General features: G+C 38.0%; 1 protein-coding gene across 2 annotated transcripts; it reads right to left on the minus strand.

Annotated features, from left to right (window-relative positions):
• Positions 1-2,482: 2,482 nt before the first annotated feature.
• MIX23 (mitochondrial matrix import factor 23) lies at positions 2,483-26,198 on the minus strand. Of its 2 annotated transcripts, none has more exons than XM_016199928.2 (5): positions 26,111-26,198; positions 13,835-13,960; positions 10,006-10,152; positions 5,529-5,588; positions 2,483-2,773 (listed from the first exon to the last, which is right to left on the minus strand). In XM_016199928.2, the coding sequence occupies exons 1-5, from the start codon at positions 26,159-26,161 to the stop codon at positions 2,723-2,725; spliced, it is 435 nt and encodes a 144-aa protein (XP_016055414.1). In that variant the 5' UTR covers positions 26,162-26,198; the 3' UTR covers positions 2,483-2,722. The 2 variants fall into 2 exon arrangements, with proteins under 2 accessions (XP_016055414.1, XP_016055415.2); XM_016199929.2 differs by lacking the exon at positions 26,111-26,198 and adding an exon at positions 22,717-23,062.
• Positions 26,199-26,217: the final 19 nt, after the last annotated feature.

Below are 26,217 nucleotides of genomic sequence, written 5' to 3' on the forward strand. Positions count from 1 at the left end.
AGAGACTTATTAGAAAACTTCCTTTTTATTACTGGACTTATTTGGTATATTTCAGTCTCTAGTTAAATCATCTTTTCAAAGACAAGGGCACCATAAAGCCTAATCACCTGGTAATAGTCATTTGCAACCCACTGTGCACTCCCTGTTGCTACCCCCTTCTTAGGGCAGGGAAGCTCGCCTTTTGGTACACTACATAACTTACTTTACTACTATCTGCCTCCCCTCACTACATGTAAGCTCATTAAGAGCAGGTATTTTTATGTTTGCTCAGTGATGTATTAACAGTGCCTAGAATATAGGAGGCGTTCAAATACTTGTTAAAGGAATTTGCAAATGGGTTATCTCCGGTGTTTCTCCCATGGCTATCTTCTGTCCTGCCAAAGAAGCGCCAAACTCATCTCTGAACTTTTGCACATTGTTTCTTCTCTTATTTTGGCTAAATCCTACCTATCCTTCAAGCAAAAACATCAACAAATTGTTGTTAAGGCAGCAGTTACATACAAGACTATGATCAGCAGGTAAACCAACTTTCAAGAGCAACACCATCCTTTCTTCATATCTGTGGCTTTAAACGCCATTCATCACAGACAAAACCTACTATTCACTTACACTAAAAGTCACTCACATTGACATAATTGCACTTTTCATGTTACATTGGAATGATGCGGGCATCCTAACCTAACTGGATGAGCTAGTCTTTTAGCAGACCTGGAATTCTGGAAAGGTTGTTATAAATCCTAAGATTCTGTTTCTGAATTCCCTCCTGAGCACCAGGAAGATCTTTGTTGAGTCTTACTTGTATTCTTGCAATTCACTAATATTCCCAATAATTATTAAACATCAACTTTCTGTCAGGCACCATTCTTTAATGGGTAAGCCCTATCAACAATATTTTTTATTGCTGGCTCTGGAAAATTTTTTCTTGAAAAGACTAGATTACCATTTTCACCTAAGTGGGTCTTATCAATATCCCCAACAACTAAGATAGTATCTGACCCACAGTTAAGTGCTCAAAAGTTTTATTAAAAGAATGGCAATCACTTAATAGTTCTATTGCTCACTTTCAAGTGCATAATCTGACAAAGGTCAACATACTGAATACACAGCCCTACCCATGACCCAGTTGGTCAATCTGTGCCAGAGCCATGTGGCTGTTTAAATTGTAGTAAGCAGAATCTTAAAATGGCTCTCCAAGATATCCCACTCTAACCCCTCAGACTGTGAATGTGAAACATTGTATCTGTGAAGTTACATTACCTGGCCAAAGGGATTTGCAGATTTATTCAGATTATAATCAACTGATGCCGAGTTAACCAAAAGGGAGATTATCACGGTAGGCCTAAACTAATCACACGGACCCCGTAAAAACTGTTTTGCGTAGCTTACACCAGAATAGGAAGTCATATTCCAAGAATAAAAAGGTTTCAATGTACTGTTGCTAGCTTGAAGAGGGAGGAGGCCTTGTATCGAGAAACATAGGTGGTTCCCAAGGGTATAGACAGCAAGGAAACAGGGACTTCAGTCCTCCAACACAGGACCTAAATTCAGCCAACAAATTGGCTGAGGCTGGAAGCAGAGTCTCCTCCTAGGGAATGCAGCCTGCAGCCCGCAGCCCGGCTGAGAACTTGATGTCTGCAAGACCCAGAGCTGAGACCCAGTCTAGCCTGCCTGGACTTCTGACCTACAGAAGTGCAAGGTAACAGGCGTGATTTTAAGCTGCTAAATTGTGGTAATTTGTTAGGCAGCAATAGAAACTAATACAATAATCTTTTTAGTGCCTTTTTTTGCAGTGACCAAATCCTGACATTATAGGTATTGCTTTTTTACTGACTTATTTGAATATTATCATAAAGCCCTCCTCTGCCTTTCCCTTTTCTGAATTTGTTTTACTGCTTTCCTTTTCATTGTCCATGGAAGTACTGTCCAGGAAAAAACCCACCCAAAGTTAGTCTTTGCATTTGAAAACAAGGAAATTAAGGTACTAAGAGAAAGTTTCTTTGGACAGCATCTAGCCTATAATACTGCCCTTTCACTAAAGAGCAATAAACCCACAAAAATAAATAAAGGGATAAAAATCATCAATGACTAAAAAGATCCAAGTTCATGCCAATAAATTTATAACAATAAAAAGATGTAATACAAATAAAATCAGATACTAAAATCATGTTCATATTCTCCTATAAGAACTTACTGTCTCGCCCTAGCCAGTTTGGCTCAGTGCTTAGGGTGTCTGCCCGTGGACTACAGGGTCTGGGTTCAGTTCTGGCCAAGGGCACCTACCTTGGTGGCAGCTTGATCCCCCACCCCGATTGGGGCACGTACGGGAGGCAACCAATTGATGTGTCTCCCTCACATCAATGTCTCTCTCTCTCTCTTCCACTCTCTCTGAAAAGCAATGGAACAAACATCCTTGGGTGAGGGTTAAAAAGAAAGAACTTACTGTCTCAACTTGGAAAATAATCAAATAAATATATACACTGAGTCAGAAAATTATTTTAATAGTTACAAAACATTTTTTTAACAGAATCAGTATAAAATAGCAGTTGATTTCTCCATAATTATCAGAATTATTTATAATTGAGGTCTTTGCTAAGTAGGGCTGAAATCAACAAAAGGTCTTGGACTGTTGGCTCAGAAACCGTCCTAGGAAGCCCGCCTTGTTGATGTCTGTCATGGTTAGCTCTTATGAGATGACCCAGTCCTTTTTAAAAAATGTATCTTTTTATTCATTCTTTGGAGGTTTGAAGTGAATTCGGCAGCGTTCATTAAACACCTAAGAGATTAAAGAGAAAGAAGCCATTGAGTTACCCCGTATAAGTCAGGCCTGGAGCTAAATTAAATTTATCCTGGCTTAGGAGACATAACCGTTTGCCCCAGGTCAACAGTTTTAGGAAGCAGAGTTTTCTCACCAGTTCAAACTGACTGATCAAGTGCTAAGAGCATGGAAAGCCTGACATACATTTATAAGGCAATTTTAATAAAATTTAAATTATTCAAGAAAATAATCACAAGCTAGCATATTTAGTAACTAACAAACATTTCAGTTTCATATTCTGGACATATTTTGAACAGGCAAAAATATATATAAGTTTAAGGTTTTTTTCCTTTTTTTTATAAGCTAAAATTTATTTAGACATCTGTTGTGCTTTTCTAAATGAGTGCCAGATCCTTCTCACAGGTAGATATGCTTGAAGGGAGACCAGTCTTTGGTTAAATTGTGTAAATTTATATAATGTGTTGTTCTATTTACTTTGTTTCCTAAAAATCTAAACAAATTATGTATCATAAATGTTAAAAGAGCATTCTATGACTGTCTGTCAATATAGGGCTGGGCTATCAAAAAATTTTGATACAGCCATTCAATGAAATATAATGTAAGCATTAAAAATAAGGAACCTCTTTATGTTCTGATTTTAAAGGACCTCCAAGATCTACTAAGGGAAAAAACAGTGTGGACAGTACACTTACATTTGTGTGACAAAGGGGAATGTGTGTGCATGCACGCACTTGCACATATATAAAATTAGAAAAGGTGCAGCCTGGCTGGTGGCTCAGTGGTTGAGCATCAACCTATGAACCAGGAGGTCACAGTTGGATTCCTAGTCATGGCACATGCCCAGGTTGGGGGCTCAATCCCCAGTAGGGGGCATGCAGGAGGCTGCCAATCAATGACTCTTATCACTGATGTTTATCTCTCTCTCCCCCTCTACTTTCCTCTCTCTGAAATCAATAAAGATATATTTAAAAAATAAATAAATAAATAAATAAATAAATAAATAAATAAATAAATAAATAAATAATAAAAATAAAAGCAAAATATACAGAGGGAGCTTTTAAGGTGCTGCCATTATTCAACTTCTTAAGCTGGGTGGTAAATACATCAATGTTCACTTTATTAACATTCTTTAAATTCTACATGTTACATACTCCTTGGTATGTATATCTTGGTATGTAAAATTAAAAGAAAACGTGTCTAAAATGTATAGACTCTTTCTGACCCTTCCTGCTTATAGTGCATCACATGTCAGTTCCCAGCATTTCTTCAAGTTCCCAATGCTCAGACCAGAGGAGGTTCAGATTAGTGGCTTTGACACACTAGTTGGGACGGTATTAACAACCCAGCCGAGCTTCTCCAAATTCTTTTCCTAAATGACTTCCTAACCACTTTTGCTGGCTGACTGCACGCACCATAGTTACATTTTCTTCTTTTTAAAACAAGTGGGGAACCTCACTTTCTGTGGGGCAAATGAAGTATATTTCCTTTAAAACTAGTATCAAATCCAAAAATGCTTCACTCTTCCCACTACGATATGCTTTACATACATCAACCTCTGCACTGGATTTTTCAAACCAGTTATTTATTGTACCCCTCCCCCATCCCATCAGTAAATATTATCTCTCTGGAGAATTTAAATGGACAAATATTGCCAAAAATCTTTCAAGTAGCAAACACCTTATCACACTAGTGAAAAGGGCAGGAACAGGAAATTTGGGCAAAGAGGACAGAATAAAGAAATGTATGCAGCTCTCTCTATGGAGCACACCCTAGCCTTTCCTCACCCCCTTCCCCCAGGCGCATTTTTCTTGCCTCTCCTTTTCACCTAAACTCCATGGGCCCTTCTTTTGCCTCATTAAATTGTTTCCTGAGCCCATTTCTTCTATGGCTCACTTCTACTACATCTGTGACTTGCTAAATAAACTTTCTCTTAGAGTTTGGAGAAAAAAAAAAGTAATAAAGCAAAGAAAATCAATTTGTATTTTGCAATTTATTCATGGCTCTGCAAGTTGGTACATGCTAGTTTTTAGTTCAGTTAACCTCTCTCTGGGTTAAGCCCATTTCATTGGTTATTTTCAAAGGATAAAACAAAATTTTCAGTGCATTCTTTCAGATTTAATAGATTTTTGCCCTCCAGAAAGGAAGAGGGGCATATAGATATAACTTTTTAGAACACTAAAGTCAGGACTTCATGATTTTTTTTTTTAACTACATGGAAAGTCCTGGAATCCCCATTCCTCTATCTAATTCCTAGTTAGAGCTATGCAGGTGAATCTAGGAGCCATAAAAAGTCCTGTATCAGGTATCAAAAAGCAATGTACAAAAATGTTTCAGGATCAGATGTTAGAAAACAAGCAACTGTGAAGAGTAGCTAATGATATAAACATTTATGGAAAGTAAATGGGCTCAAAACGGCGAATTTTAACAAATAACCTTGGTGAAGGTTCTGAGTTAACTATACTAAAAACTCTAAATATCAAATATGCCCATAATTAGTATTAGGAAACATACAGAATGTTTCCAACTCTGTTACCATGACAAGTCACAATTGTACCATAACTGTGAAGCTAATTTTGATAAGATGACTCTATTTGGATGCTAACCATGCTCCCCCACCCACAGCCCCCAAAGTGAAAATCCTCAGTTCTTGTAAATGAAGGGTCTCTATTCTTCTAGGAGCCCCGGGGCTCTCCTCTCTCCTCCTCCTCTGGTTCCCTCCTAGGTCTTTCAGAGAGCTAATATTATTTTATACCTTCCAGCTCCTGTCATTTACCACTTCTTCAACATTCAGCTCTGACTGCATCCATTTCAACTGCAAGACAAGAAAAACAAATTTAAGTTATGAAAATTTAAATTAAAAAACTAAAACCAAACTCTATAATGTTCTCCCAACAAGATCAGCTGCTGCCCCTGCATTCTTTTTAACAGTATTACCTGGGCTAGATTTTGGAACCTTCTTTGACACACGCATAGCCCATTCTTTCCATAACCAATCAACTGTTAAACCTTATAACACCTAAGGTTCTCAAGCTTTTCTACATATTATAATCACCTTGAGAGCTTTAAAAAAAAAAATCTCAAATTTCCAGGTAGTTCACAAAAGAAATAAAAATGGCCTATAAAGATAAATGGGTGCAACCTCTATAAAGGACAATTTGGTAAGATTTATCACAAATCTATAAATTCACATGTCCTTGAACTCAATAATTTCAGTTCTAGTTATTGATCCTATAATACGGATCTCCAAAGACCGCACAGAAGAATAAAAAGGATGGTAAAGAGGTGGAAGCCTGATTTGAATTAAGAAAAAAGAATCAGGGGGAAAAAACAGAGAGAAGAAGGGGAATATATAAGGCCCAAGTGACCTTGAAAGGCATGAGTTTTCCACACCATATACAGCTCCAGAGGTCTGAGTTAAAAAATGCTACAGTCTTTCTAATTTTCTTTATAACTGCCAACCTAATCATAAAACTAGCAAATTCCATTGCTAGGCCGAGATGGCCCATCATACTCCTAGTCACTTCTGGCCAAAGAAACTTGAAAGAAAAGAAGCTAGCAATTCTAGGAAAAGGGCTTGAAAATATTCAGGAAAGTTAGGAGAAAAAAGCATGAACTACAGGTTGAGACAGCAAGGAGGTTAAACCAGGATGACTTCCTCAGGCCAAAGTCAAGACCCAAGCCAGGAATTTGGGGACAAAATGCCAGAGTGCTAGACAACATCTGGGCAACCATGAGTCAGAGAACCAGGCCAAGGAACCTGACCAATAGGATTATAGCTCAGGCAGGAGGTATGAGAAATGTGCATGTAACACTAATAAGACTGGAACTTGGTACCAATCCAATGGCTCCTTGTAAACGCCCTTCCTAGACTCAGAACTGGTGTCAGAGTTTAGGCCATTACACAGGACCGAAGTGGGGAACAAGGGGAAGGGCTGCATTTCCCAACACTGGTACTCTGCTGTTAAGGAGCAACAAGCCTACAGAAGCCCACCTGCGTATACCAAAGCCACCTCAGTTTCAGATTTCAGCTATATAGACCAGAAATCATTAAAGCGTCACCGCTCAGTCAAAGCCTAGACTGTCTGCCAAAGAAGTAACAGCTTCAAACAACATGCCAAATAACTGCTCTCAAATATTTAAAGGGATATCAGTAGCAATGGGTATAGACCTATCCTATATAGCTCCAAGAGAGAACATTAAAGAGCAGTAATTACCCATTATAGGGAAGCAGGTTTTCACAATATAAAAGAAAACCTATGAACAATTACAAAGAGAGAATGCATTGTCACAGAAGATAATGAATCCCTAGCCCCCTTAAGTAGTGGTTAAACAAAAGGTGGAAATCCCTGGTAGGGAGATATTGTGAAGATGACTAATGTAACAAATTTCAATGCCACCAACATAATGCTACCTTTTAGATGGTTATTTTTGAAAAAGCTCTGGGTCTTAAACAGGCAAACTTCCTCTCAAAGGCCACTAATAGGTGACAGCAGTTATATAGTTCCAGCAAGGAGTGTAATTTTTCTGAGTTAAGGATTCACATAAAGAACTGGGGACTTTTAGACTGGCATCTCTGTATATAAATAAAATATGTCCACCAAAGTAATCAGAATTTGGCCATCTATCACAACTTAATGTAAAAACACGACTGAATCCAGAGTCATAAGAGATGGATTAAAGTCCCAGTTCTACCACTTACTAGCTTGTGCTTTTAAGGATGTCAGTATCTCCGAGTCTCAGTTTCCTCACACAGAAAATGAGGAGGTAGAGCTGGAACAGCTCTTAAGAACTGTCTCTTCCTGCCCTGGCCAGGAAACTCAGTTGGTTAGAGAGCACTGTCCTAATAAGCCAAGGTTGCAGGTCTGAACCCTGATCAGAGCACATACAAGAATCAACCAGTGAATGCATAAATAAGAGGAACAAGAAATCGATGTTTCTCTCTCTCTCTCATCAAATAAACAAACATTTTTTTAAAAAGCTGTCTCTTTCTGATTCCACAATCTCCACAGCAAACTTAAAAATAAAAATTAAAAGAAATTCCAGTTTCCTTATTTGCTTAAGTATTACTCATGGTTTCCCTATAGTCCTATATGATATCAGGTAGAAAGCTACCTTTCCTAACTCACTGACTGGTTTCTAAAGCTCCCCCTTTACAGTGGTTGCCCTGGTGATTCTCTGGCAGAGGGCAGAACTAAGGGTGGAGCAAACAGGGCGACACTCCCAAACACTCACTGGTTTCTGAACTTTGCTCTCCACTAACAAGTCACTTTATTTCTTGTTTGACTTAATTAGCAAATAGTTATTTTTCAGATTCTGATTTACCAGCCCTGCCCTGCAGTTTTGTTAATACCTTCAAGAGTCTGGTAAAATATAAAATACAAAATACAAAAATAACTACATTTTCACCAGTGTTCTAGAAATTATCTCTAGGCCTTCATAAACCCTAACAGTAAAGTAAGATGACCATCAGAGCAGAAGTTCCCTGACTGAGAAGCCCACCACTGCCCCATGAACAAGCAGGTATGAAACAGGGCTGAAGCAGTCTCCTGACCAAAGAGAGCAGTGAAGACAGCGGGTAAACCCTGTATCCAGTGAGACATACTGCATCAGTGGGAGGACTGAGAAAGTGTGCAATCACCGTGCACAGAGACAAGAAAGACTTAGAAGAGATGACAAGGCCCCCTTTTCAAAGCTCAGCTACATCTACTAAACACAGGGCAAACTTCATAACTGTTAAGTATGAAAAATATGATTCCATCCCACAATGGATTTTCCCTCACCTGACATGCAAGGCTCAGTAAGTCATCTAATGTGGCATCTTAAGATACAGATATGACTTCGATAATTGTACAGTGGTCATGTAAGAAAATGCCTGCTCCTAGGAAATGACCAATATATGTAGGGCTAAAGGGGTACAATATACCCAACATACTCTCAAAAAGGTTCAGGGGAAAAGGCTCTGTTGTACATATGTGGTGGGAGGGAAAGGAAGATTGGGAAAGAAGGAGGGAAGGATCAAGGGAGAAGGGACGCTGAAGAGAATGAAATGTAAAGCAAGTAGGGCAAAATGTAAACAAATAGGTGAATATAGGTAAAAGGCACATGGGAGTTCCTTATACTATTCTAGCAACTTTTCTGTAAGTTTGAAATTACATCAAAATAAAGCTATCCCTTCAGTGACCCCCCAAGAGGCAGCAATGCATTCCACATAATAAAATATAGTACATAGACATTTCAACTGTTCTCCTGACATGTCACATTTAAGGGCTATAAGGAAAGTGTTCTTCTTCATTAACTATACTCTTATAAAATAAGGCTTCCTCTGATGCATCACTAAGTGGACACTTGCTGTTTTCTTAAAAGCAAAAGCTGCAGGAATGAGAGAGAAAATGGAAACAAAGGAGTGTCCAAAACGAGCCAAAGACCCATAGCAACTTCTCCACAGTAGGAAAGTAAATTATAAAGAGGTTCTAGTGTATCTAGTTATATTAAATTGTACTATATTTTTATGGATGAAGAGGCTTAACATCCTGAAGTTAATTATCTGTATTATATTTCAGCATATTTCTACAGATAAAACTAGAGGTATTTTCAAAATGTAAATACATTTAAGAAATCGAGTCAAGCCTCAAGACATAGATACAGATCTGATTTCCCTAGATTTTCTGATGTGGCATTGGTCTAAATTAATCCTTTTACCTTTAACAGCAGAATATATAAAGGAATGGAAATAAAATACGATTACATATTTCTTTTAGCTGAAGCTGCTATACCACATACATTCATGCAATGTACATTAATTTATCAATTTACTATTGGATATTTCCAAATGTAATAAAGTCCACTAAAAATGAAGTTTTAATTTCTTGGTCATTTTTTAAAGTAATAACTATATCTTACTCTAAATTTTTCATATTTAAACCTGCTTTCAACCTGGCTGGCATGGCTCAGTGGTTGAGCATCGACTTATGATAAAGGAGATCGTGCTTCAATTCCCGGTCAGGGCACATGCCTGGGTTGCGGGCTGGATCTCCACTGTGGGGTGTGCAGGAGGCAGCCGATCAATGACTCTCTCATCATTGATGTTTCTGTCTCTCTCTCTCCCTCTCCCTTCCTCTGTCTCTGAAGTCAAGAAAGATACATTTGAAAAACAAACAAAAAACCTGCTTTTATTTTGAAGGCTGTTTAGAAAAACTTGGCCTCAGATATTAAAACCTTATTCAACTTACCTTTGTCTGTTCTTTTCTAAGTTGCTTTAATAATGTTAAATCATCCAAATTCTTTTCTCTCTCTTCTCGGAGGTGTTTTACTACTGATGAAGTCTGAGCTATACAATTTTTTATAAATCTGTCCCTACTGGCATGAGCCTCCATCAACTAAAAGAACAAAGGAATGAAAAGAGAAAAATCACACCAATTTATCACATTTTAGTGTTTAAAAAAAAAAAAAAATCCTTAGACTATAGAAATGTAATACTTCCTAAAACAACTTTTAAAAATTCTATCTATGGAGGAGAAGGTTGTACTAATCAGCTAAATCCCCTAAGAACAGATCAAAGGAAGCACCTCTGCCGGTGGTCAAGGTTGTGTTGTTCCTCAATAAGCTCCCAGGGCTTCCTGCCCCTCTTCCTGCATCCTGCCCTCTTCAGGCTTCCCTCTTCCAGCATAGCCCACACTGGGCTTATCACCTCGGTCTCCTTTTCCCCCCTCTCCCCTTTGTTCCATCCATGTGTTCCTCTACCATGCGCACTCTCACATATCTTCTGGGCCACTTTCTATTGGTATTCTTCCTCTTTTTCTGTTCTTTCATGCTTTCTTCAGCCTCATATTGTCACCAATTACAAGGAATTAAAAAGTAAGTGATGTAAAGGAGCTCTTATTTACAATAAAGGAAAATAAAATTACTTTACCTATGTAAGACCGTCCTTTTCAAGATTTTAAAGTTTAAGTATTAATAAGGAAACATTATGTATAAAGTACAGATTATTGGTTCCACCAATTGTGTGTGTTGATTGACAGGACATCTGACAGGGCAACTTTTTACTAACCTTCATGCTAATGTAGCAAATCCAATATAACAATTCACATCTGTTTTCTGCCTTGATTCAAGAAGTGTGATAGTCATGTTTCAAACACATTCCTATATCATAGCCTAATTTGATGACACCCCAAAAACTTGGGGCACAGTAAAAGCAAAACGCTAAAATAATATGCATTCACCATTATAATGGTAGATAAATAACAGTGGTTCACCTGGTCCAACTAAAATTTAAGTGTTAACTTGCTCTGTGTAATTATCATTCCTCCCCTCTGAAGAGAGAATAACTTAAGGCACTAGTTATAACAGGGATAACCCAACCATTATGTATATAAAATGTAGGGCTAACTTAACCATTCTACAAGCATTCTTCATAAGTTATTTGAAATACATCTCTTAAATGATCATACTGGGACCCTAAGGTTGAGAATGACTGGTCTAATACCTACCAGGAAAGAATAAACCTTTGCATTTCTAGAGTGCAGTTACTAAAAGTACATTAATTATAAATCATACCCATGGAAAGAGAAGGAAAGTAAAAGTAAACTGCCTGATAGACATTAACCCTACCTACAGTAAATTTCTCTAACATGCTAATTTTTTCCATTGTAACATTTGATTCACAAGGACAGCCCCAAGGCCCATATTTGAAATGGGCTAATATGCTGCTTCTTTACTTGTTTACTCCTTTAAGTACAATTATAGGAAATTAAAGCAGCCAATGAGGGTAGGGAACTACTCTTTCCAAAAGAGAATAGAAAGAAAAGAACCATCCTCAGAGTTAAGAAGCTCTCCTGTTGCTGTGTAAGACTGGCTAAATCATTAGCATTTCCAGGCTTCAGTTTCCTCTTTTGTAAAATTATGGATTTTGAAAAAATAATCACTGATATCCTTTCTACCTCTAATATTTAGGGGCAACAAGACTCCATACACTGCTCAGATACCAGATGCTATTTAATCATTTTGATATTTTGTCTAATACCCCAACAAATTATGAAATAACACTAGCACCAACTAAAAGTGTAACAAAATAGTCTCCCTTTTCAGCCTGCATATTATATTTTTAGTTTTTAGAATTTTATTTTAATATTTAAAAATTTTATTTTCCAATTACAATTGACATTTTTTTATCTGCATTTTAAAATCACATTCAAATTTTGTACATTTCTTTTCAGTCTTTCTCACTATTAAGTTTCCTTCTTTGGTTAGGCTTTCCTCCACTATTCCCCTCCTTAACTTGCCCCCTTCCTGTGGATACGCTTCTAGCTGCAGACCACCTTCCTACCCTCAGCTGCTTACTTCTCCTCAGTGCCCTGGGAACCCACTCGATGTGAAGAGAAATTGCTGGGCAAATCATCTTTTACTCTGTATAATCAATTACTTTAATCAGGTTTTCATGACCATACTTCAATAAAATTCAGAATTAAGAGCCATGTGCAAGAGGAATACGCATGGACTTTTCTGTACATCTAAGTCAAAGAAATGAGGACGCTTGATAACAAGGAACAGGAACAGATTATGTGACAGGAGCCTACCAGATATTGCACTAAACCAGGCATAACTCGTCAGCAATTCAGATGCTTAGGATCTGGTCACAGGAGAACTGTTTCTGATATATATGAAGTGTTTATCAAAGGAACTGAGGTAAAATTTATTAAGAAACTTGGTAAAAGGCAAGGCAGGCCTTTGGTTACAGGAAGGACTGAACAATAAGCATATTACAAACGTACTTGCTCTGATTGGGGGAAGCAATCCTGAAACAACGGCGTGGGGGAGGCAGGGGAACGACTCAAAACTAGTCTAAAGGGGGCTTATCTAGAACTTTCCAGTTTTATTTCATTTTATCAGAACTTCGAAACTTCTTTTTTTCTAACTTTCACATCTTTTAATCATTATTTTAAAACAATGTGTTTTGTCTTTAAGGGAAATATAATGCCAACAGTTTTCCTAATTATATTTTTGGTGTTTTTCTTTCTAAAACAAAGATTGATTCTAAATAAACTCCAAATTAAATTCTAACTTCCCCACCCAACACCATTTGTTTGTTTTTTTAGAACCTTGACAATGACCCTTGGTTAACTATCATTAAAATCAAGCAAAAGCCATGGCCAGTGTGGCTCATTAAAGCTCACAACCCTGCGATTTTCTCAAGCCACTAGAATTACCTGACCACTCAGTAAAATAACATACTTTCATTAAAAGCAAAACAAATACAGCAGCAGTTAATAGTCTAAATTTAACGGATATGAATAAGCTCATCCAAAACTGATTTTTTTTTTTCATAACTAAGAAATGGACTTTTGGTTTTAAGTAAAACCTTCTTTATAAGATAATGAATTCAAATAGTAATCTTGCAGTAGAGCCTAAAAAAGCAAATGCCGTTTGAACTTTAGCTTCCATGTTGAAGAAAATATGTATGTAAACTATAAAAAATACTTAGCTACATCATTTCCTTCCACTTTTGGAAATTAAAGAAATAAAGGGAATCTTTAAGAATCAATAAAAATACATACTTGAGAAACTAGTCTCAGAAAAAGACAATTTATCTGTGACTTTCCTTCTCTCCCAACTGCCAAACGCTTCTATTCCCCATTCTGATGAGTGAAGGAAGACATAGAAGGGGGTAAAGGGTTTTAATTCTTATACCAGCTGTCTGGCTTCTCAGGATTGATTTATTCTAAGCCCTTGGTCTTGTTTCCCTGTTAATTTACTTGACTGTTTTCCCTCTCTCCTTCATCCCTCTGTGCACAAGGTTTCCTTAAGTTAAAGCCTTCCCGAGGGGGGGCCCAAATGACCACTCCCATTCCTTAGAACCATCTCTTCACAAACTGTGCACATGATCACACATTTCTTCAGTTGGTAAAAATAAGATCAAAACTTATACACACCCTCAGGTGTGGGCAAGAAAAAATATGTCATTCTTTTACCCACAGTTTAGTTGTACATCAAATGAGTTCTTATTTTGCCTGCAAAGAAAGGCATAAAGGAATCACACAAAAAAGACTCAAAAGGTACACTTACAGACTCATAAAGTTGTTTACAGGTTTGGCTGGCATCGATTTTCCCTGCAAAGGAAGCTGTTGGAACCGTAGTGTTTAATTCATGTACTATTCTGTCATCAATCGTCCTCATCACCTTGAGTAATTCCTATATATATTTAAAATAAAAGAATAATAACCTGAATGGGAAGTTAAGTGATTTTTTAAAAAAAGGCATTTAGACCAAAAAATAAAGCTCTTGGATATTTTACAACCCTGTAAGTTAGGAATGGGGAAACCACGCCAAACATAGTGCAACCAGAGGAAAACCTTCATTACAAGAATTACGTAATAGTAATTCTAATAATGGGCACCACCACTGTTTCCTTGGCTCCCATGTGATCATCTTAAGGGTAAAAACTGTTTAACTCATTTTTAAATCCACAGTAATAACAAACAGTGTGTGCTCTTTCCATCTCCAATATACAAAGAGTTCTACTGAGCTCAATTACCACATTGTCCAAATCAATCCAGCATAATTGCTTCTTCCATTCCCTGTCATTCTAAAATGTGGTGCTAGGTAGAAAACTTCGGGAAAGATAACACAAGAAACTATCGCTAGTGGTTAACTTGCTAAAATTAATCTATACCCTTTTAGGCTTTTAGTTTTTGAGTTGTTTTTTACTATGGTTGTGTATAATTTTTGTAACAAAAATAAGTAAAACCAAATATGTTGCTAGACAAGGAATCAAATCTCTTCGTGGCCTTCTTGTATATAGAACAAGCAAGCATCAGTTTTACCTTTTATAGGAACCCTAGCTCATACTTCCCAAAGATCTCCTCTCCCTGAAAAAGGCTCCAACTCTCAAGCCAATCAAAAGAAAAATGGTAACAACAGGGCAGAGGACTTGGACTCTGGTGAGTAAGCCTACAAGCATAGACCCTTCTCCCAACATTTTGACTAGGGTACTTCTTTTCATTTGTCACTAGAGAAACTGGGCATCAGCTACATTCTGCCTCCAGACAGCACAAACACTAGGAAAGGTTTAGTATACCTTTCTCTTTAAATTATTTCTTAAATTTGCCTTCCCCACCCATAAACAAACAAACATAATCTCTGCAAAATCATCAAGAAAACAGACATATATGATGTCTATAGGAAGAGACTTATTATTGAAAACATCCAAGCTCATGCTCAATATTAATGTGCTTGAATTTCAAGTAGGGAACTCCCTTCTGTTTGCTAGATGGGATGCTGCCTGATTTCCCTCAGCATAACATCCTATTTGTTTCCTTCGCCAAACTTAAAACCATGACTGAAACCAACTCCTTTCTTTCTTTATTCATCCATTTGTTTAAAACTTTTTTAAAAAATATATCTTTATTGATTTCAGAGAGAGAAAGGGAGAGGGGGAGAGAGAGAGAGAAACATCAACGATGCGAGCTGTCATTGATTGGCTGCCTCCTGCATGCCCTCAACTGGGGAACGAGCCCACAATCTGGGCATGTGCCCTGACAGGGAATCGAACCACAATCTTCTGGATCCTAGGTCGATGCTCAACTGCTGAGCCACACGTGGCCAGGCTGTAAACAATTTTTAATAGCATTAAAGCATTACACATTCATTTTAGAAAAATTTTTTTTAAATTTTAAAGAAAGCTAAAATCATTCAGTTAATCATTATCAACATTTTAACACATCCTTTTAGTTTTTTCCTATAAATAAATATGAATATTTTTATAAAATTGAGGTACTATGTAACATTTTAAAGTCTAGCTTCATGACATTATACCATGAGCATTTTGCCCTTGTTATTAAAAACGCCTTGAAGCCAGGCCGGGCATGGCTCAGCAGTTGAGCATCAACCTAGGATCCAGGAGATCGCGGTTCGATTCCTAGTCGGGACACATGCCCAGGTTGCAGGCTCAATCCCCCGTCAGGGGCGTGCCGGGGGCAGCCGATCAATGACGATTCTCTCATCATTGATGTTCCTATCTCTCTCCCTCTCCCTTCCTCTCTCTCTGAAATCAATAAAGATATATTAAAAAAAAAAAAAAAAGCATGTCCTTCAAAAAAAACAAAACACCTTGAAGACATTTTTAATAGTTACATAAATATTCTATCCTGTGGAGGTACCACAACTTATCCGACCACTTCCCCATTAATGAACATTTAGGTTGTTCCCAATTATAATAACCATTAGGCCACTCAGACTAAGTCTGCGGTCCAGGTTCTAGTCCTATCAGTTTTTAATCTTTCATTAGTAAGTTAATGATCTTTTCTAAATTTCAATCTAGAAATAAAATAGCTTGTAGAAGGCTCATAATTTCAACTAATAAAACACAAGCCAATGTCAGGTCTAAAACCAACTTCACTATCTTATCCCCTCTTCTTGTATCTTTCTATTTTTGTCAATAGCATCATCATTCTCTGTACACTGGAATTCTTAGGGGTTAATCTCAACATATTCACTAAGCAACTTTAAATAATGTTTAATGTACAGTGGAGGGTGTATCATGTCAGTAAGTGGCAAATTCCAAACAAACGATAGTTAGCACTATTTAGAGAGTAAAAAAAACAGGTAAGTAGCAGACATTAACCTACCTCGCCAACTTTACCTCCTACAACTTATTAAAAAAAAAAATAGCCTCCTTTAAAACTGAACTGATCTTCTGAGGCCAACATTTAAGTTATACCTTTTAGATAAAGCTTTCCTTGATTGAGAGGCCTCAACAATCTTTCTTTTTAAAACATATAGTAATTAGAGAGAGTACCACAGAGTTCATTCATTTATTAACTCACTCTTCATTCAAAAAATACTCATTAATGTCTAATATATGTCAGGCACCATTCTAACCACCAGAGCAACAGTGGTAAATAAAACAGAAAAGCTCCTTGCTTTTATGGAAAAAAATTCTGAGACAAGGCAATAAACAAGGTAATTTCAGTAAAATAATCCCCCCCCCCCCCGCCTCATCCATAGGGGATACATTTTCCAAGACACTCAGTGGATGCCTGAAACCACGAACAGTACTGAACCCTATATATACTGTGTTTTCCCTTATACATACGTACCTTCTCCCTTAAAGCAATTTATGGATTCTCTTTGACATACCTGAATTGCCAGCATCAGCCCTTTTATGCTCTGGCACCATTACTAGTAAGAGTACTTGAATATAAGCACTACAACATCAAGGCAGTAGATCTGATAACCAAGACAGCTACTAAATGACTAATGGGCAGGTAGCAAAGCAGTGATTCATTGATTCATGTCCTGGGTGGGCTGAAGCAGGACAGCATGCTACTCAGAAAGGTGCAGAATTTAAACCCTATGAATTGTTTCTTTCTGAAATTTTGTTTCAAATATTTTTAGACTGTAGTTGACCTTATGTTGAAACCGCAAATAAGGGGTTTCAGAAGACAAACTAAGGTAACACAGGGATGAAGAGCGACTGGGTGGGACTGAAGGGTCTACCTTACATAGGGAGATCAAGAAAGGCCACTCTGAGGATGAAGCATTTGAGCTGAGACCTATATGTGAATGAGTCAACTATAAGAAAACCTGGGGGAATAAGTCAAAAACTATGAGGCAAGAACAAACTTTAGAGGGTTTGAAGAACTGAAAGAAGGTGAGTGAGCTAGGAGTGAGTAAGGGAGAAAGTACAGTGCTACCTCGGGTTTCCAAAGTCTCTCTTGACGAACATTTCAGGTTATGAACGCCATAAACCCGGAAGGAAATGCTTCGGTTTTGGAACATGGCTGGGAAATCGAACATGCCACATGGCTTCTGCTGAGGACAGGACCTTGAGGCCTAGCTGTCGGCTGTTGATCCCTTGGTTTTCGAATGTTTTAGAGCTTCAACAGTCTTCCTGAATGGGTTACATTCAAAAAACCGAGGTACCAATGCAGTATGAGGTAAGGTCAAAGTAGAATAAAATGAAGCACAACAGAGACCATGGAAACAAGGATTCTGTTCTAAAGGCAACAAAGTTTTAGGCACGGGGATGATATAAACGACTAATTTTTTAAAAGAAAATTTGGCTGCTATATGGAGAATGGATTAGAGAGGAATGGAAACAGGGTGAGCATTTAGCAGATTACTATGGTGATCTAGGCAGGATAAAGGTAGTTTGATAAAGTGATAGCAGTAGAATTAGGGAAAGGAAGCTGAATTCAGGATTTATTTTGAAAGTAGGGCTGACAAGACCTGTTGAATTGGTAGTAGGGGAGTGAGAAAAAAATATGGGATAACTTCTAGGTTTGAAGCCTGAGCAATAGAAGGGATGTTGTGGCCTTTGATGATGAGGAAGAAACTGGGGGAAGAAAAGATTTGGAAGGAGTGGGCAGATCAATAGTTCTATTCTGACTCAGGGTATTTGATGATATTTATGATTATTGTTAATTGTATGTTATACTTGTACTATGTTTAAAATTGTAATCTTTTAGAGCAATCGACAAATATTTATAGAAAAAAGATATATTTGGGATGTGCTTCAGAATAATCTGGTTAGGATGGGGGAGTGGTAGGAATATACAGACGAAACAACAGTGGCCATGAATTAATTGTTGGAGCTAAGGAACGGGTATGTGGGACTTCATGGGACTATCTCTCCTTTTGTGTATGTTAAAATTTTTTAGAATAAAAAGCTTCTTTTAAGTTCTGTTTTGGAGATATTAAGTTTGAGATGCCTTTTAGATATCTGAGTAGAAAACTGAATATACCAATCTGACACTGAGCAGGGCTAGAGTTGTATTAACAAGTTGATGTTATTTAAAGTCATAGGATTAGAAGAGATCACTGAAATAAACTATAGCTGTGAAGGGGACCAACAATCAAGAACTCAAAAGTTAATGAGGCTTAAGATAGAGACTCAAAAGTTAATGAGGCTCAAAAGTTAATGAGGCTTAAGATAGAGAAAACACGGTGTGAAATGAGGCCAACCATTATAGGTTACATGACAGGATCTTAGTTTTTTCCCCCTGGGAACAATGGGGAACCAATGAAGTATTTAGGTAAAGTGGGACTACATAATCAGACTTGTATTCTGAAACGATTGCTTAAAGTGTTAAAGTGAGGAAAATGGAAGTACAAGAACAAGGACGGACGCAGATGTACTAGTTAGGAGACTGATGAAGCAATCCAGGTGAAAGATTATCTAGCTTGATACTGCCTAGAGTTTTGAATTACCTGGAACTTTAACTGAGTTTGATGGTAGCTATATAGTCAAATTTTCTCCAATGAAACAATTTGAACATTCTGTTAAGTTCCTTATACAGCAGTAGGAATTCATCACTAGGTGCTGAATCAATCAATTTCACAGTCTTACCAATAGAACTTACAAATGAGGATTATCAACTATATCAACTCTTCTCTGTGCTAGAGAATTATCCATATATGATCTAGAGCTTGGCTTTTATATGGTAGAGACTAGCCATATGAGGTTATTTTGATTAAAATTAAATAGAATTTAAAATTTAGTTCCTCAGCTGCACTAGCCACATTTCAAGTGCTCAAGAGCCCCATGTTGCTAGTGGCTACTTATACCGGATAGCACAAATTCCACCATCACAGAAAGTTCTATTGGACAGTGCTGAGTTCAAGAAAATAGGACAGTCTCTAAACTAATAATGTACTTGTTCAGGGATTGTTAAGAACTATAAGCTATTCTTTTTTTTTTAATGTCTTTATTGATTTCAGAGAGAGGAAGGGAGAGGAGGAGAGAGAGACAGAAACATCAATGATGAGTTAATTGATCGGCTGCCTCCTGCACGACCCCCACTGGGGATCAAGCCTGCAACCCGTGCAGTGCCGAGACCAGGAGTCGAACCGCAATCTCCTGGATCATGGGTTGATGCTCAACCGCTGAGCCATGCCTGCAGGACTAAGCTATTCTTAAATGTCACAGAAAACATACTAGAAAAGCCCTGGCCAGTGTGGCTCAGTGCTTAGTCGAGGGTTTGATTCTCGGTCAAGGGAACATACTTGGGTTGCAGGTTCAATTCCTGGCACAAGTTAGAGTGAGTTTGGGGGGCAACCAATCGATGTGTCTCTCTCACATTGATGTTTCTCTCTCTCTTTCCCCACCTCCCTCCCTCCCTTCCACTCTCTAAAAAAAATATCAATGGAAAAAATATCCTCGGGCGAGAATTAACAACAATAAAAAAGATACTAAAAAAGCTAAAGATAAGAAAAGAAGAGAAATTTCTCTCAAAATTGGAAAGGGAGAACTATAAACCCACCAGGCACACATTTCTTTACAGTGGAAAAAGCACTAGTGCTCTGAAGACAACTCCTAGAGGTCTAGAGCAGTGATTTTCAACCTTTTTCATCTCATGATACATATAAACTAATTACTAAAATTCTGCGGCACACCAAAAAATATATTTTTTGCCAATATGACCCAAAAAAATAGGTATAATTTTTATTCATTCACACCAAGTGGCAGTGTTGGCTGTTGTTATTTTTTTAAAAATATATGTTGATATTGATTTCAGAGCGAGGAAGGGAGAGGGGAAGATAGAAACATCAATGATTAGAGAGAGTCACTGATCAGCTGCCTTCTGCATGCCCCCACTGGGGATTGGCCCACAACCCAGGCATGTGCCTTGACCAGGAGTTGAACCATGACCTCCTGGCTCAACCACTGAGCCACGCAGGCCAGGCTGTTGTCATTTTTTTAAATTTGACAATCTAAAGGAAAGAGGTCAGTGCCCCTGACTAGTCAGGTACTGCATGTTTAAAAAATTCTTGCTGCATACCAGTTGTAAATCACTGGTCTAGAGGAAAGCCTGGGAGGCCCTCACTAGACTAACAGCAACTGGAAAGTTGGTATAAGTACAAAAATTAAATCATGTGTCTCATTTATAAGGAATTACTGACTACCGACCTGACACCTAGCCCCAAAGGCATACCCTCTTTCTCTCACAAATTCACCAAGAAAATATACAGATGTCCCTGAGCAGATCGTACACAATAGACTGCAACCCAAATTCACAGAGATAATACAAAAATACACGTCAGTAGCTCTCTGAAGGCTACAGCTTTGTATAGAACCTGGAACCCTAATCAGCTTAAAAATGTCAAAGCATAACAAAAAGAGAACTATTCAAACTATTTTGTAGTGCCTCCAGCTTCTCCCATCTTTTATCTTCCTCAAAACAAGAAGAAATTCTAATATATCATGAATCTCTAATTTTAGGCTCTTTAAAATTATTTAGGTACTTTATCTTAGAATTGCATTTTATTTCTTACCTGCAATTATGGGTAAAATCTCATCCTCCTGGAAGGCAATTTTAGTACTGAAGGAGGCCCGTGTTTAGTAGTAGGAAAGAGTAGAGAAAAACTTTTATTGCTTCTATAATTATACTATATTCTACTCCTAAGGTTAATCCCCCGGTAAATTCCTTTTATTATTTTGGGCAGCTTTTCATGTACATGAGGGTTGGGAGTGGAAAAAGGTCTATGCTAGCTCAGTAAAATATAAATGTACTCCAAAAATGCTCTCAGATTTAATCTTTCTTCTCCTTATCCTCTGCCTGTAGGTACCCACAAGTAGTCCCACGTGCTCTTTTCAGACAGACCTGCTTCCTCAAACCTCATTTTTACAGCAGTCTCACACTGTGTTCCCCCTAAGCCAGAGACAAAGAGTTGCCTGCAACTGCCAGAGTCCTCCAACAGCCAGCACCCCCAGGCGCAGGGACAGAGAGCACCTGGACATGTGCAAGAGGAACCATCACTGATGCTAGGAGGTAGTCTATTTAGTCTATACCTAATTACCATATAACTCAAAATCAACTGTGTATAAATGAATAAATATTCCTAGCAGAAATACTAAGGCTTAAACATCCTGGGAAGGAATACTAGTTGGTTTTGTTCAGGTGATATATGAATTGGATCTCAGAAAGGGTCAGGAAGAAAGGATTTCATAGTCACAGTGAAAAAAAGCATGGAAACAAGAAAGAGCATAATGTGTTCAGAGAAAAGTAGGCCTACATGGTTGGAAAACAGAGATCAAATGTATGTTGGAGGAGGCATGGGTTTGGGGGAGAGAAACTTGCATGAATAAGGACAGTGATAAGAGATATAACGAGAGAGAGGCACTTTGGGATTGTATGCCATGTTAAGTAGACCTAGTCATATAAGCCTAAAAGTAGACGCATGGTTTAGATTCTAAAATTTAGAAGGTAACAGTATAAAACCACAAGATTATGGAAGTTAGATTGAAGGGGGGATATATTAGAGAAAGGGCTGCCTAAAAATAAGGAGACCTATCACAAAGCAGGTTGCAAAAATGACAGAGCCTAAACAAAGACCATGGCTTAAGTGATGAATCTTCCTAAAACACCTATTTGATATCCCCCCCCCGCCCCCCCGCTGTTCAAAAATGATACCCTAACCTCACACTTGGCATCCAAAGCCTTCCGCAATCTGGTTCCAATCTTTTGTGTAATCTCAATGTGCCCCATGCCCATATCCTGAATTCCACCAATAATGATTGGCTGCTTTCCCAAAATACATAAAATTGCCTTATATACTGTTTTTTCTACCTAAAATACCCTTGGATCCCGTTCACTTAAAGCCCAACTCAATTACCATCTCGAGTTTTCTCTCTCTGAACTGTTACAGCATTTTACTCATATTCTCAATATTTTCTACGTTTTATATCCAGTCCACTGGGTCTTCCCACGTGCCTGGTACCTAGCATAACTGTTAGGAACTGAATTGCATCCTCCCAAAATTCCTGTGACTATATCTGGAGATAGGGCCTTTAGGGAGGTAATTAAGGTAGGGCACTAATCCCACAGAACTGGTATCCTTGTAAGAGAAAGAGACACCAGAGATCTTTCCCCCTCTACGTGTATAAAGATGCCATGTGAGAATGCAGTGAGAAGGCAGCAATCTGCAAGCCAGGAAGAGAGGCTCACCAGAAACCAATCCTGATAGGACTCTGGTCTTGAACTTCTAGCTTCCAGAACTGTGAAAAAATAAATTTCTGTTGTTTAAGTCACCCATTTGTGATATCTGTTATGGCAGCCCTAGCAAACTAATACAATATCCAATAAATTCTTGCTGAGTGTTAAAATGGGATTCCAGACATTCAATTTTGAACATTCTTTCCTGGATTTTATTTCATTTTGGAAATAGGATGTTTTCCAGGAGTGCTAAGTCCAATTTTTATAATAGAAAAATAAGAATTGTAAAAATTTAAAACACTTTAAAAACTCTTAAACTTTAAAACATATGCCCTAGCCAGTATTGCTCAGTGGTTAGAGCATTGGCCCACAGACAGAGGGTCCGGGTTTGATTCCAGCCGAGGGCAAGCACCTCAGTTGCAGGTTCAATCCCCAGCCCCAGTCAGCGCGCAAGTGGGAGGTGACCAACTGATGTGTCTCTCTCACGCTGATGTTTCTCTCTCTCTCCCCCTCCTTTCCACTCTTCTCTCTAAAAAGCAAAGGAAAAAATATCCTCGGGTGAGGATTAAAAAGAAAAAACAAAAACAAAACTTACACCTATACCCTAGCTAAGTTAGCTCAGTTGGTTAGAGCATCAGCTGGATGCCTCAGGTTTCGCGTTAGATCCTTGGTGAGGGTATGAACAACAATCAACCAATGAATGCATAAATAAGTGGAACAAAACAAAAAAAATCGATGTTTCTCTTTCCCTGCCTTTCTCTCTAAACTTATAAACAAATAAGTAAATAAATAAACATGCACCTATATGGAAAAAAATAAGAACACTAGTTGTCAGGGGCAGGGATTGACTGGGAAGGGGTATGAAGAAACTTTCAGAGATAATGGTATTATTCTTTATGTTGATGGAGTTGTATATAAATGTCAAAACTCATTTAAATAATGGTATATTTAAGATTTGTGTATTTCACTAATGCAAATTTTACAGAAAGCAAGTAAACAAATATTGAACTCCAGTTAATGATATGCATGATGAAAGACAGGTTTAGGGATGTCCACAACTTAGTTTGACATGCTTCAAAAAAATAAAAAGGTGGCCTTGGCCAGTGTGGCTCAGTTGGTTGGAGCATTATCCTGTGCACAAAAAGGTCTTGGGTCTGATTCCGATCAGGGTACATCCCCAGATTGTGGGTTTGACCCCCAGTCCAGGTGCATACTCCCAGGAGGCAACCAGTCAATGTTTCTCTCCCTCTCCCTTGCTCTCTCTCAAAATGAATAAATAAAATTAAAATTAAAAGGTGGATTGATGGGTTGTTATTTGATAAATACCGCAAATCACCAAATTACAGAATCTAGATGGTGCGTACATGAGTGTTCAATGTACAATTCTTTCAACTTTTCTGTAGTGTTTGAGTATTTTCATAATAAAATTCTGAAAAAAACACAATCTTTATAATAAAAAAATACATACAAAAATATAAGGAGGAAAAAAATATCAAAAGAAATACAGTATTCAATGCAGTGCTTTTCACATTTAGGGCACTTACATAGAAAATGTAATGGTTGCATAGCTTTAAAAAATTTAAGCTTTGCTTAATAATTTGTGAATATGCCAGTTAACCACGCTTTACAATTTTACCAAATTCACCAAAACCTAAATGCTATCCTAAAGTTTTACAATTTTATAGCACCTTCGCTTATGTACTTGTGTGCCTGAGGCAGTAGGGGCAACTGTTATTCTCATTTACAATGAGATTAAATGATCTGCCAAGGCCAGCTCTGGGAAACCAGATCTTCTGACTTTTAACCTAGGATATTCTCCATTGTAACATGCATTTGGAAAAGCCCTAGAGAAAGTATCTAGAAACTTCCCCCAGGTTTCACTAATGAGACTGATTTTATGATCTTTCATCTGTGAATGGACTGGTTCTGCAAGGCAGTTTAGCTTTTGCCCCACTTATAACATTTTATCTGACCTTCCAAAGAAAAGTCAGTGTTTTAATAGCAAAAAGAGATCCACTGAAATTTGGTTTTAAAGATTCAAATAACTATAGAGATGGAAGAAATTTTAAATGTTACTTACATAATCTTATTTTATAGATTCAAAAGTTAATTCCCAAAGGGGTTAAGTTATGAGCTCAAGGTTCCACAGCTGTTAATGACAGAAGCAGTCGTAGAACCCTTAACTTCTAACTCACTAACCAAGGCTCTTTCTCATAAACCTTAAAACTATCATTGCAAAATTATATTGAGTGTATTAACTCAAATTAAATCATAGTACTAATGTGATAAAAACCGAGGCTACAAATGGGCCAATAAACCTTAAATAGCCCATATACTTTAAAATTCAGTATGCTTCTTTAATCCTATTTAAGATTTTTACAAATGTTTGTCTTTATTGGGAACACGGATCACATCTGAAGTCAGCTGCTGTGCTGAGCTAGTCTGAGAAGCAGCTGAAGTGGGTGCAAATAATGACCCCACGTTAAAAAAAAAAAAAAAAAAAAAAAAAAATCCCACATAAAGTTCTTTGGTAAAATGATGTTTGTCAAAGAATTCAGTCTGTTGAGGTTATCCTCAAGAATACAACTCTCTACAAAATGGCTCAAAGCAAAGTTTACTACAGACCAATCAGTGACACGTGGAATGACTTTTCAATATCTTCAGTTAAAAACACATTTGTAAGGTCATGATTTTTAAATTCAATTCTTTACCTAGACAGTCTCTCACATTTGTGCCTACATTGGAACAGATAACTTTCCTTGCGACTTGGTCAAAATCCAAACCCTTGTTCTTTAATTCTGGGGTTAATATTTAACCCCAGACCTCTGGTGTTTGAATATATAAAAGATACAGCCTTTTTCTTAAATGTTACATTTTCTCTAATGCTTAGAAAGGCAGCAACACCAGGGCAGGTACTAGAATTAATCGCCCCTCCAAGACTCCAAATGTTATACTTCACCAAAATAGTAAAACTTGTACCAAACTGTGTTTTTTTAATCGAGTAAATAAACTCTCCACCTATTTTTTTTTAAATGTCCTACAAATGCTCAACTTAAAATACGAGGAGAATGGTACAGGCTAGGAACAGATTTCGGCGAACGGCTAAAAGATTGTTACAATCCCCACCCACCGGGCCGGAGCTCGGCTTTACCACCGCGCAACCACTGGAGTTTCCAGCACGGTTACTCAAGGCCTGGGCTTCAGAGAGAACCATGACCCCCGAGGAGCAGCCTGGCTCCCTAAGGCCAACCCCGCGCCCCCCATGACCTCCAATGGCTCGAAAAAAGGAGCTTTGAATTGCCCGCTTCTTCCACGACTGCTTCGCACCCCCTCCTAAGCCAGAAGAGGGAACAGAGTACGGGGACAAAAGAAAGGACACACCAGCCACTGGGAAAAACCCCATCACCTGGAACTCGGCGAACTCTTCACAGCTCACACCGCCACTGGGCGCCGCCATATTGGACAAACGCGAGGCCCCGGACGCGAGCCAATCACCGGGGAGCAAAGGTGTCC

Source organism: Miniopterus natalensis, chromosome 6 (genome assembly GCF_054644295.1).
Source record: "Miniopterus natalensis isolate mMinNat1 chromosome 6, mMinNat1.hap1, whole genome shotgun sequence".
Taxonomy (NCBI): Eukaryota; Metazoa; Chordata; class Mammalia; order Chiroptera; family Miniopteridae; genus Miniopterus; species Miniopterus natalensis.

What these genes read in the sequence shown, in the direction of transcription:
- MIX23 (XM_016199928.2), bottom strand. Translation starts at nt 26,161, where the DNA reads ATGGCGGCGCCCAGTGGCGGTGTGAGCTGTGAAGAGTTCGCCGAGTTC. An exon ending in AAGAGTTCGCCGAGTTCCAG is followed by an intron (nt 13,961 to 26,110) that starts GTGATGGGGTTT and finishes AAATATATATAG; the next exon opens with GAATTACTCAAGGTGATGAG. An exon ending in TTAGAAAAGAACAGACAAAG is followed by an intron (nt 5,589 to 10,005) that starts GTAAGTTGAATA and finishes CTTGTCTTGCAG; the next exon opens with TTGAAATGGATGCAGTCAGA.